The sequence below is a fragment of the Myotis lucifugus genome, unplaced genomic scaffold (assembly GCF_000147115.1).
Source record: "Myotis lucifugus unplaced genomic scaffold, Myoluc2.0 scaffold_60, whole genome shotgun sequence".
Classification (NCBI taxonomy): Eukaryota; Metazoa; Chordata; class Mammalia; order Chiroptera; family Vespertilionidae; genus Myotis; species Myotis lucifugus.
The window spans coordinates 6,591,374-6,604,514 of record NW_005871108.1 but is presented as its reverse complement, the minus strand read 5'-3'; the positions used below and the strand labels follow the sequence as shown (position 1 = coordinate 6,604,514).

At 39.1% G+C, this 13,141-nt stretch overlaps 1 protein-coding gene across 1 annotated transcript in view; it reads left to right on the top strand.

Moving 5' to 3' along the window:
- Positions 1–13,141, top strand: part of MROH8 (maestro heat like repeat family member 8) — a 55,271-nt gene that overhangs the window by 27,524 nt on the left and 14,606 nt on the right. The window contains 8 exon segments of the mRNA XM_023754471.1: positions 244–362; positions 1,357–1,509; positions 4,151–4,311; positions 8,000–8,135; positions 10,711–10,901; positions 11,980–12,117; positions 12,384–12,498; positions 12,832–12,972. Of these exon segments, the coding sequence (XP_023610239.1) occupies positions 244–362; positions 1,357–1,509; positions 4,151–4,311; positions 8,000–8,135; positions 10,711–10,901; positions 11,980–12,117; positions 12,384–12,498; positions 12,832–12,972 (1,154 nt within the window).

The window sequence follows — 13,141 nt, the reverse complement described above, 5'->3', positions numbered from 1 at the left end:
TCTGCTCTTACAAAAAGCTCTTCTTTTTCTTTCAGCCCTTCTTGTATGTTGTCCTATAACAGAGGGGAAACAAATCAGCCTTCAGATTTACACACACTCCTTCCCCAGGCATTTTTATTCAAATGAAAAAGACAAGAAGAGTGATATCTTGGGATTCATTTCAACCTGGAAATCAACCAAACTTGCAAAATCGGAAGAAAGAAATAAGCCAGAAAGTGTCAATATTTCATATTTTCTTCTCAGATATCACTGAGGACAAGAAAAATCGCCCAATCTTGAGAGGAGCAATGAAAAACTGTCAAGAACTCCTAGAATTCTACAGTATTAAACAATTCTACGCGTGTCCCTTCAAAATTGCCAAGGTAATCAGAATGGCAAAAATTAAGACAAACATCTTGAAGTGTTGGAGAGGATGAGAAACAATCAGAAGTCTCGTACATTTGTTGACGGGAATGTAAAATGGTAAAAATACTTCGGGGAAAGTTCTGGCAATGTATTGTATGGGGCCAATATCACTGGATAGCTCTTCAGACATGCTCTGCTCCCATTAATTGTCCCCCTAACCCTAGCCAGCCTCTTGCATGTATAAAATCTTGTTACAAAAAGGAGCTGTAAGAGAATGTAGTTGAGCCAAAAAGCCATACACTTTTTAGTTAATGTATTTATTCATTATTCATCAAATATTTAAGCATCTACTAGGTACCAGGCACTATGTTAGGGAATATGAGGGGGGAAAAAACCTACAGATCTTGTTCATGTAGGGTCAAAGGTATCAGGTAATTTTAATTCTCTGCATCAGTTTCCTCATCTGTACAAGGGGGATCTGTAAAAATTAGGATCACTCAGATGCTGTAAGGGTTAAATGAGATGCTTGTATGGAAAATGCCTTGCTTGGTGCCTGTCACATAGTAAGTGCCTAATCAGTTATACCTATTAAAATCAAGGGAAGGACTTTATACACTGGCAAGTGCAATGAGAAGCAGAATGACACATTCTTTTAATACATTGTCTCCAGACAAGGTATTTTAGCGATGCCTCGGACTCCGTCAGCCATACTACTTTAGCACTAGGGCCTTTCCTTTAATTCTGTTCCTATAAAAGTGGGACTCTTTCTGCGGATCTCAGTAATAAACCTTCTTACTAAAAGTCAGAGCTATAAAAGGCCATGCACAGACCCAGCAGTGGACATTTGGGTTACTTCCAGCTTTTCACTTTTATAAACAAAATTGAAGTAAGCAGCATTGTACATACTAGTATTTAAACTCTTCTCTGATTGTTAACTTATTAATTGATTCCTTGTTCAGGGCTCTGTCATACCATGTAACTTGGAAGTTCATTTTTCTTAAATCATTTCAGATCTTCGAAGTTTTACTCGATTCAAATGAGCTCTGCCAGTTTGTAGTGACTATATTGGATGGCCTAAAAAATCTGGAACATTCCTGTACCCACCAATTAGCCGGAGAATTGCTGATGTCATTGGTAGAAAATGTGGAGTTCCGATTTGAGGAGGTAAAAAGCTCCATGGCTCTTTCCTGGGTTTAAAATATCAGCTAGAGCTCTCCTTCCTGCAGCTGCTCAGATCTCTCCTACTGCTTCTTTTCAGCTGACAACAACTACTGATGGAGACCAAGGCCAACCTTTAGTCCATTTGGTCAATGTTGAATATTCATCCTTTCAACAAGTATATCATAAATGACTACTGTGTATGCAGCTAGGGAGGGAACTTTTTTAAAATCTAAGGTGTAATCCATATTTTTCAGAAGAGTATTGTTTTGCTGGGAAGATATAATTAACACATATGAGAATGGTAACTTCAATTTAGATCCTCATTCAGGTTAATTAATGGTGTTAAATTTTTATTTTTTTTAATATATGTTTATTGATTTGAGAGAGGAAGGAAGAGAGAGATAGAAACATCAATGATGATAAAGAATCGCCGAAACCGGTTTGGCTCAGTGGATAGAGCGTCGGCCTGCGGACTGAAAGGTCCCGGGTTCGATTCCGGTCAAGGGCATGTACCTGGGTTGCGGGCACATCCCCGGTGGGGGATGTGCAGGAGCAGCTGATCGATGTTTCTCTCTCATCGATGTTTCTAACTCTCTATCCCTCTCCCTTCCTCTCTGTAAAAAATCAATAAAATATATTAAAAAAAAAAAAGAATCATTGATCGGGCCGAAACCGGGGGTCCCAGGTTCGATTCCGGTCAAGGGCATGTACCTGGGTTGCGGGCACATCCCCAATGGGGGATGTGCAGGAGGCGGCTGATCGATGTTTCTCTCTCATCGATGTTTCTGACTATCTCTCTCCCTTCCTCTCTGTAAAAAATCAATAAAATATATTTTTTTTAAAAAAAAGAATCATTGATCGGTTGCCTCCTGCACGCCTCCTACTGGGGATCGAGCCCACAACCTGGGCATGTGCCCTGACCAAGATTGAACTATGACCTCCTGGTTCATAGGTTGACTCTCGGCCACTGAACCATGCTAATCAGGCAGTGGTGTCAAATTTTTAAAAATCAAGCCATCGGTGATCCTAGAAGGGGGCCAACTTAGTAAGTATAAAATAAAGAAAGTTTATGTAAATGTATCGAAAACGGAAACATCAAGAAATAACAATGTAATTATATCACTTAGAAATATGGAAGGACATGGGAAGCGATAAAAGTAGTTATCTCTGAATAACAGACCTGGGGGATAGACAAGAGAGAGCCTTGAAATACCACTGGACCTTTAAAATTGTGTGCACTTTGGTAAAAATAAAAAGTAATTCTTAAATTATGAAAACCCATTTTTAAAGCTATTAAAATAGCAAAGATGCAAAAAGAACAATATAATTAGAGCACAATGAGATGGACACATATCAGTTGGGTACTTTCAGGTGTTAAAAAATAAACTAAGCCCAGCCAGGTGTAGCTCAGCGGTAGAGCGTCGACCTAGGAACCAAGAGGTCACCAGTTCGATTCCTGGTCAGGGCATGTGCCCAGGTTTCGGGCTCAATCCCCAGTGGGGGGTGTGCAGGAGGCAGCTGATCAATGATTCTCATCATTGATGTTTCTCTCTCTCTCTCTCTCTCCCTTCCTCTCTGAAATCAATAAAAAATATATATTAAAAAAAATAAACTAAGAAGATTATGCCAAGAGTTTATCATTTCATATAAGAAGTCAGGAAGTAGAGTATATGTTCTAGGATTAGTTTGGTGACTCAACAGTGTTATCAGAGAGACAGGGGCTTTTGCATCTTTCTGCTTTGCCTGTTCATATAGCCAGAGGTACTTGCCACAGTTTCAGACTTTATGACTCAGCAAAGAAAAGATGTTTTCCTTTTGTCCCTTTAATCAAAGAGGACACTCTTTCCCAATACCCCCCAGTGGATTTTCCCTCATGTTTTACTGGCCAGGACTGACATCACCTGCCATCCTTAAACCAGTTTCTGGCAGCTGCTGGTAATGACAGCCATTTTATATGAGGTTGTTGAGGACTGCCTCTCAGACACTGACATTTCCACAGAGCCCTGAAGTGATGAGTCTGTGCGCAGGAAGAGTAGTTCAAGCAGAGAAATGGACCAAAGCCCGATGGCAGGTATGACTCCTCTGCCAATCTCAGAGTCAAAGTGAAAAAATCTCAGCTTTCTTGCAACACTAAATTTAATAATTTATCTTATTATAAAATCAATACATAATCATTAAAGAAAAATTAGAAACTATATAAGCAAAAGCCTGGCTGGCGTGGCTCAGTGGTTGAGCATCAACTTATGAAACAGGACATTGTGGTTTGATTCCCAGTCAGGGCACGTGCCCAGGTTGTGGGCTCGATACCCAGTGGGGAGCATGCAGGAGGCAGCCGATCAATGATTTTCTCGCATCATTGATGTTTCTTCTCTGAGATCAATAAAATATATATATATATAAGCAAAAAATTAATATCACTCAAAGACACATTACTGACATCTTTGTATATATGGTCTTCCAAAAACTTTTATACGCATATACTTACATACAGATAAGTTTTAAGTAGATTTGATAATAAACTTTAAAAAAAAAAGATTCTGTTTTAAAAGTCATCCCAGGACCTTTCAGAAATAACCACAATAGTCTCAGTAACTATCAATGTCCCACAGGATTAAGGTCTTAGTCATTTCTTTTTCCTCTTCAGGTACCAGAGATTGTGGGAGTTATCTGTGCCCAGCTATCCATGATCAGCCAGCCTAGTGTCCGCCAACAAGTCATAACTATCGTGAGTTTGCTTATCTCCAGGCCCAAGTACACAGATACAGTGATCAGCTACCTTCTGTATCATCCAGTACCATATGACAGGTAACAGAACCTAATACAACCTCTGGGTGTGTGACACATGGTTGTAGAATTGTAGAACATGGTTGCCCTAAAAATGTATCCTTATAAGGAGATAAGATATAAACAGATGCCTGCAATATAAGTCAGAATATAATGCTAAACACAAAGAAATAATTCAACAAATCCAGAATAGAGAACATTTACAAGATGGTTGGGCTGAACTCTTCAAAGAAGTTCATGTCATAAAAGAAAAAATGGTGCTGGGAGCACTGTTCTAGAATTTTAAAAAAGGAAAGAGACATAGCCAAATGCAGTATGTAACTTTGTTTGAATCCTGGATGAAAAGCAAATGCTAAAAAGAGACTCTATGCTAGATTATTAAATAAATGTAATTTTCTAAGGTGTGAAATGATAATATGGTTATACAGAAGAATGTCCTTATTCTTAGGAGATAGATGTTGAAGTATTTAGGGATGGATGTCACAATGCCTGCAATGCACTTAAGAAAGATTTAGCAAAAAATAGATAGAGCCCTGACCAGTTTGGCTCAGTGGCTAGAGCATCGGCCTGTGGACTGAAGAGTCCCAGGTTCGATTCCGGTCAAGGGCATGTACCTTGGTTGCGGGCACATCCCCAGTAGTGGATGTGCAGGAGGCAGCTGATGGATGTTTCTCTATCATGGATGTTTCTAACTCTCTATCCCTCTCTCTTCCTCTCTGTAAAAAAAATCAATAAAATATATTTTAAAAATAGATACACATTTTTTTAAAAAAGAGTAGAATCATAGAGAGGAACAAATAAGATGTTTGTTTTGAGGTTGTTGTTTTTTTAGATTAGTGATAAGTGGTTTTCATAGTTGGAGGCCCCTGGAAAGTTCCAGGAGATACCTTATGAGGAAGGCAGTGAGGCATCAGGAGAGGGCTCCAGGTGCCCCCATCCCCACTCCACTTTACCCAGAGTAGCACCCCTTTTATCTGCTTTATAGTATATTGTGATTCTGGGTAATTATTGAATTTGAAGAAAAGATTTCTCAGCTTTAAACTGTTCAAAAAACACTTTCAATGAGTGGTTCCACAGAATGTTTTGGTATAGTGCCGATGTTTTTATGAGCTGAACTTACACATTCTGCCACTAAATCAAATACAGGATGACTTTAACTCATCCAAAGGAAAAAAATAGTTCATACAGGTTTTTAAAAAAATATTCTGACTTTTATATATTTCTGTAATGTATTTTTAAATCTTTACTACTTGCTTCAGTTTAGCTACACTAGATTCTTGTATAAAGCACTCGATTTAGTATAAATATTAACTATACCTAGCTATTTTAAGTGCAATTTTAGCATTATTTTATTGTTTGTATGTGTTCTAGCTCTTGGATGACTTTGAGAAAGAACTACTGCTTTAGATCATATGAGAATGTGGATTCTGTTAGAAATAAAATGACTTAGGAAACTTCATTCTGATTATGTTTTTGGTCACTTACCTGAAGCCCATTAGTTTGTTTACAGATCGGTGTAATTGTTCTTAGGAGTCTGTGTGCTGTTAGGCACTGGGGAAATAATGGACAGGACATGGACCCTCCCTCTAGCAGCACACTATTTGGTAGCAGACATAGATGAATAACAGAGGATGCCAAAGCAAAATAAGAGAGTTCTGTGGAAACCCCTAGGAGGAAACTTAATTAGATGAAGGATTGGTAAAGGATTTCTGAAAGAAGGGATGTCCCTAGCTGAGTTTTTAGTGTAAATTACCATGTAGATGGTAGGATGGGGGATGGGAAGAGACCATCTAGACATAAAGTATAGAGAAAATAAATACCAGGAAGGTATGAAACAGTTTAATGAATGCTCATTCCCAAATGATGGGCAAACAAAAACAATGTCACATCTACAGACTCAGTATCACTGAAGTGAGCCCTGTTTCTTATTTTTAACAAACTCCGAGATGATTTTTTTCACACTAAACTTTGAGAAGGTTTATAGGCCCATGTGTGTGTGTTCCTAATTCAAATGCATTCCCAGCACACTTAGAGATGTGCAGAACCAAAAGTATTTTGAAACACTTCTTTCACAATAAATAGCTTTTTCTTTTTAAAAATATGTTTTTATTGATTTTAGAAATAGGAAGGGACAGAAATAGAAACATCCATGAGAGAGAGAAACTTTGATCGGCTGCCTCCTGCAAGGATTGAGCCTGAAACCTGGGTATGTGCCCTGATTGGGAATCAAACCTTTGACCTTTTGGTGCAGAGACAACGCTCAACCAACTGAGCCACACCGGCCAGGGCACAATAAATAGCTTCTTAAGTACTTTATCTACTCACTCAGGAATTCAGAGAAAAAAATCAAGAGTAAGTAAATATAGGAATTTCTTAGTTTCACCCCAGAATGAATGTTAATATTCTACAATCTGTTTCCCCAGTCAACAGCCTTTTCAATATCCCACACTGCATCTATCTTCCCTTCAGGAATTCTTTAGAAACTTACTTTGTTTTATTCACAGACTAGAGGCCCGGTGAACGAATTCGTGCACAGATGAGGTCCAGCCGGCCTGCTCTGATCAGGGTGATCAGGCCCGGCCAGCCGGGGGGAGGGGCCACGGGTGGTTGGCCAGCTGCCCCCGCCCCCTGGTCAAACTCCAGGTTGAACTTCCCATCGAGGGGATAAGTTGCATATTAGCCTTTTATTATATAGGATTCATATTACCAAAGTAAGGAGCAGAAATGTAGGAATAATCTTTAAGCCTCTCAGTTTTTAGAGTGATTCTGAGCAGGTAGTTGGAAAATCATGCTTTACAAAAACACTGAGTCTAGCACACAAAGATACGTAGGTAGATTTTGAGTTAAAACATGAGTAGCTCCCAATCTTCTCATCTTTCCCCATAATGCTCCTCCACAGTGTTTATATAAGTCAGGCCCTACCTTTGAGTCAGTGATAGAAGAGAAGTTATTACATGCTACTTTTAAGAAGAGATACCTTCTAAAGAAGATCAAAGCTTTATTTCAAGGCTTGACCTTAGCCAAAATTTGAAGACCATATACTAGATTGAATAAGTATGTCTTTAAATGCCTTCTGTAAGCTTGCCATTGTGCTAGGCCCTGAGGGATTCATAGAAGCCAGAGGTATTCCCTGCCTCAGAGGGAACAGGTGGACACACCTACAGAGAACTGACAATAGCACATTGAGACTGAGGCAACCTCTGTAACAAACAAATTTTTAAAGTGTTGTGGGCACTCTCATGAGTGATGAAGCAGCAAAGGCTTCATAGAAAAGAGGACTTTGGAGCTGGACCTAGAAGGATGTTGATGGGCAGAGGAGAGTTTTGGAAAGGGCCTTTCAGTTTAAGGAAATGACTTGAGCAAAGATGTAGGGTTTTCAAAGTTCATTGTTTATTTGGTGAAGGTGAATAGTTTGGGTAGCTAGAGCACAAAGTATGTGATAGGGAAGTTATGAGACTGAAAAGGTAAGTTAGAGCCAGTTTGTGAATGTCTTGAAGTCTGTGCTAAAGCAATAGGAACTTTGGTCTATAAAACCTTGGGAATTACTAGTACTGTTATGAAATCAGAGAGTAAGTGTTTTGCTACCCTGAAGAACTAAACAGCAGGAAACCTCTTATAGATTGGATTCTAAACAGACTCTAAACACATTGTGGTCATGATAGGCCTGGAATAAGCCATTTTCCTGAACCTTCTTACTCTGGTTTTCTAGAAATCTGGCTGAGATGTGGAGAACTCTGAAGGTGGAGGTGCCCAGCACAACTGGGATCCTGTCGAGGCTCCTGAGGAAGCTGCAGACATGCCATAATGAGCCCACCCAGGAGAAGATGGCCTATGTGGCTGTTGCTGTAAGCCATTGAGCTGTGCTCCTCCAACTTCAGCCCACCATGCTTCCCCCTTGGGATGACTGGCCCAACACCCTATCTGGAGAGTGTTCCTTTTGGTTCCTCTCAAAGTTTGCTTCTGTCATCCATTTATAAATCTGGAGTGTCTCTACCAATGGATTGACATGGATGGGGCTGAGGAAAGTGAAGCAATCAGTATGGTTTATAAGTTTTAAACATTCCTTCCCTCAACCTTAAAAGATATATATCATCATAGTTAAAAGTAATACAAACTTGTTAAAATTTTTTCAAATAATACAGAAGAATATAAATTAGAAAGCAAAGGTCCTCCTTAAGCAGAGGTTTGCAAACCTTTTCTGTAAAGGACCAGATGGTAATGTTTAAATAATGGCCGTACCATTTCCCTAAAAATGAACTTTTTAGAAGTGTTTATACATAAATGAAGTTTTTGTATATGTATTTGGTATACTTTTTTCCTTTTAAATAGACTTTATTTTTTTAAAAGATATTTTTATTGATTTCAGAGAGGAAGGGAGAGGGAGATAGAGATAAAAACATCAATGATGAGAGAGAATCATTGATCAGCTGCCTCCTGCACGCCCCACACTGGGGATCAAGCCCGCAGCCTGGGCATGTGCCCTGACCGGGAATCGAACCATGACCTCCTGATTCATAAGTCGATGCTCAACCACTGAGCCACACTGGCCAACTAGACTTTATTTTTTAAAGAGTTTTAGGTTTACAGCAAAATTGAGCAGAAAATACAGCGTTCCTATGTACTCCCTGTCCAGTATATGCACAGCCTCCCCCTCTTATCCACATGTACTTTTTACTTTATTTTCTTTCCAACCAGTTTATGGTTCAGCTTTCCCTGACCTAAGGTACCATCACACTTTTTTTTAGCTTCCAAAAATACTTTGACATCTCTAGTCTGCTATTGTCTCCTCTCCTATTCTGGTTCTTGTAGATTTATGCCTTTTTAAAAATCCCTGTAATGCCATTTTAGTGCAATTCTAGGAGTTAGGACAGATAAAGCTATTTAACTATATTAGTCTATAAAATTATTTGTGCATATACATATATATATGTGTATATATATATGATCATAATACATACTCTTTGATGACCTGCTGTTTTTATTTAACAATATATTACTACTTTCCATATCAATATATGAGGCTCTCTGTTATCTTTTTCATGGTTGAATAGTAATTTATTTTCAATTACTTTTTAAAAAAATAGGTAATACATAGTATTGAATCATTTATTTTATTATCAAGTTTCATATTAGTGAATATTTTAATAATTTTTAAACTTTTTCCATTAAAACAGTACTGTAGCAGACATAAATTTTGTTATACTGTACATACCAATTATTTAGGATAAAGTCCATTGAAGGGAAATTTCTAGGTCAAAGGGTGGGATTATTTAAACTTCTGATAATTTTCCCAGATGGTTCTCTAGAATGTTGCCCTCCTACCAGTCATGTACAAGAATGCCCATTTACCCACCCTCTCACTACATTGATTATTGCCAGTCTTTTTATTGTTGCCTACCTGATAGGTTAAAAAGAAACATTTTGTTTTTGTTTTTTAAATTTGTCTTTATTGTTAAAGTATTACAGGTGACCCCTATCTCCCCCAGTAATCCCCTTCAAAAGGAACATGTTTTAATTATAATTTTGTTATTGGTGAGGTGAAACATTTGTATATATTCTTTTTTAAAATCTTCATCCAAGGATATGCCTTTCATTGATTTTCAGAGAGAAAGGAAGATAGACAGAGAAACATCTATGTGAGAGAGAAAAACACTGATTGGTTGCCTCCTGCACACGCCCCAACTGGGACCAAACCCGCAACCTAGGTATGTGCCCTGACCCGGAATCAAACGCACAACCTTTTGGCGTACAGTATGATGCTCCAACTGACTGAGCCACCTGACCAGGGCTGTATATGTTTTTTAATTGGTTATTTATAATTCTTCTTTTGTAACTCATCTGCGCATGTCCTATATACCAGTGTATCTCAGTTTTAATATGCACACAAGCCACAGTCATCTAGAGATCTAATTGAAATACAGATTCTGATGCAGAAGGTCTGGGGTAGGGCTTTTTATTCTCCATTTTTAACCAGCTCTCATGTGATGCCAGTGCTACTGCTGTGTGTGGCCCACACTTTGAGTAGCAAGCCTTATATTTTTTTTCTTACTGATATGTGAGAGCATTGTATATATTAAAGATATCACATTGATGCAAATACTTTCCCAGATTATTATATTCTAACTTTGTTAATCATAAATTTTGCTTTGGCTTTTTATTTGCATGCAAATATGATAATAGTTTCCTTGATAGTTTACTTCTGGGTTTCAGGACTCCCCCTCACTCTTTGACAACTTTTAATGACCACTTTACTCCTATTCCTTTCCCCCCTCACTTTCATGTTCCTGCACTGAGTACCACTACTATTGTGCCTATGAGATAGTAGAACCAGAAAGCATGTTCTGGCACAAGCAGAAGTAAAGCAAGAATAACGATTAGGGCTAGCATGTTCAGCTCTGCTGTGTGCCTTTTCTACCACAGGCAACAGATGCCCTTTATGAGGTGTTTATGGGAAACAAGCTCCAAGAAGCTATGTTCCAACTCTTTCCTCAGCTTCTCATGACACTGCTCATCCAGATTCACCACAGCATCGACCTCACCATGTCTGAAGTCGCCATCCCACCTGGCCTGTACAAAGAACAAGAAATGTCTTCAAAGGTTACTCCTTTGTGGTACTGCCCATTGTGATTTTATTGACCTTAACTAACACTTTAAGCACCGGGCACTGTAGTAGATGCAAGGATGGCCAAGATGTGGTCCCAACTGTGGAAGCACTTACAGTCTCCTACCTTCATGAGACATCAAGATGAGATGCCCAGGAATTATTCTGGCTGTTATTGGTTGTCCTTGGTTTTATTGATGCCAAGATAAATAAGGCTATCTGGGTCCAGATGCCCTGCAAAATAATGTGTGATATCATGCAAGCCTTTTTTGATAAATCAAGTAGAGACAGAATTTAGCAAAACAGCCTTAAACCCACCTCCAAAACCATACTGATCCATAATTGAATAATTCCCTATTTCTGCTTTATTGCACAGAGAGGTATTTTTAGTTTCCAATTAGGGTATCAGTAGATTTTTTAAAAAATATATTTTATTGATTTTTTACAGAGTGGAAGGGAGAGGGATAGAAAGTTAGAAACATTGATGAGAGAGAAACATCGATCAGCTGCCTCCTGCACACCCCCTATTGGGGATGTGCCCGCAACCAAGGTACATGCCCTTGACTGGAATCGAACCTGGGACCCTTGAGTCCACAGGCCGACGCTCTATCCACTGAGCCAAACCAGTTAGGGCTCAGTAGATATTTTTTAAGTGTTTCTGTGGCACATGGATCTCTTTCAGTGATGTTATGTCCAGGATACTAGTTCAATAAGTAATTTTTAAAAGTAATGGGGTAAAAAAAAAGTAATGGGGTAAATTTATAGGGTATAAATAAGTAGTATCTAAATAAAGCTTTTTAAAAAAGCAGTGGGCATCAGCTTAGCATCCCATATAATTTGTTTTATCATAGATTTCTTTCCAAATCCCAGGGAAACAAAATCTTGTTAGATTTCTCTATGCCTATAATTTGTATGAGGGGACCTATCTAGTTCTTAGAACATTCCAAGTTTTGGGGGGAATCTAGAAAGAAGAGAATTACAGTCTAGCAGCTATCAATGCCTGCCCTCCTCAGAGAGAGCAGGGTAATTGTGTGCTGTAAGTTGGAGGGGCCTGTTCTATTCACTTGTACTGTTTTTGTTTGATTTAGCTTTGCCATACAGGCTACAAAGACTCTCCTCCTCAGAACATTGTGCTTTCAGGAATTCAACATCATGGAAAAGAATGAAGGATGGGCCCTCCTGGCAGGAAAAGATTGCCACCTTCAGGGAGTATCTCTCCTTGCCAAGTAAGGCTTCCTTGACATGCATACATGCTCTAAATCAGCATTGTTTTAAGGTATTCTCCCCCCTTTAGTTACCACAACAACCAAGGTTGGATAACCTTCTCATCATAGGGTGGGCAAATACCCATAATGCCAGGCAAATTTTTCAGAGGTCCTGGCCCTGCCATACCCGCCTGTGCACCAGCAGCTGGGCAAACACTTCTGTGGGGAAAATGCTCTCTAGTTAGGAAAATTTCTAAGAGCTGTTCTGTTGGTGTTCTGTTTTGCAGTGCATTGCTGGAAAGAAATCACGTCCTCGCACATAAGATCTTGTACTTGTTAGTCCCTCTTCTTAACCGAGGGAATGCTAAACATAAACTCACATCTGCAGGCTTTTTTGTGGAGGTAAGACTCCTTACTTAGAAGCTGGATTCAGGAAGTCTATAAAGCAGCAGGACCTGCCTTCCTAGGCCCTGTCCAACTTAGTGGCAGGCTATGATTCCTTTCAAACTTGGGATAGAAATAGTTTCAGATTCAAGCCTATTGAAATTTTTCTTTCCCCATATTCATCATTCAACATTCCTTATTTACCCCCAGTGTAGGCATCACCCTGTAATATATGTGCTGTATAGTAGAGGTTTTATAGGTAATAGTATTTTAGAGTTGGTGTGAAAGTGGCTCCTCTCATGAAAAAGGGCTCCAAGTTAACTTCTTTGGTTGATTTCTGGGTTCTTTCAGCTTCTCCAGAGTCCAGTGGCTAGGAGACTGCCCAGCATATACTCTATTGCCCGCTTGAAAGACTGGCTACATCATGGAAATAATATCTTTAAAATTCTCGCCCTGACGGGACTGTACTACATTATCAGACACCAGAAGATGGTAGGAGGGGCCCCCAGACTACAGATTCACAAGTCACAGATAAAACATACCCCAAAAAGACACACAAGAAACTGATAATAGCTGAGGCTGAAAATTGGGTGGTCTGGGCACATGGTGAGTGGGAGTACATACCTTTGTACCATTTGAAATGTATACCTAGAAAATATGC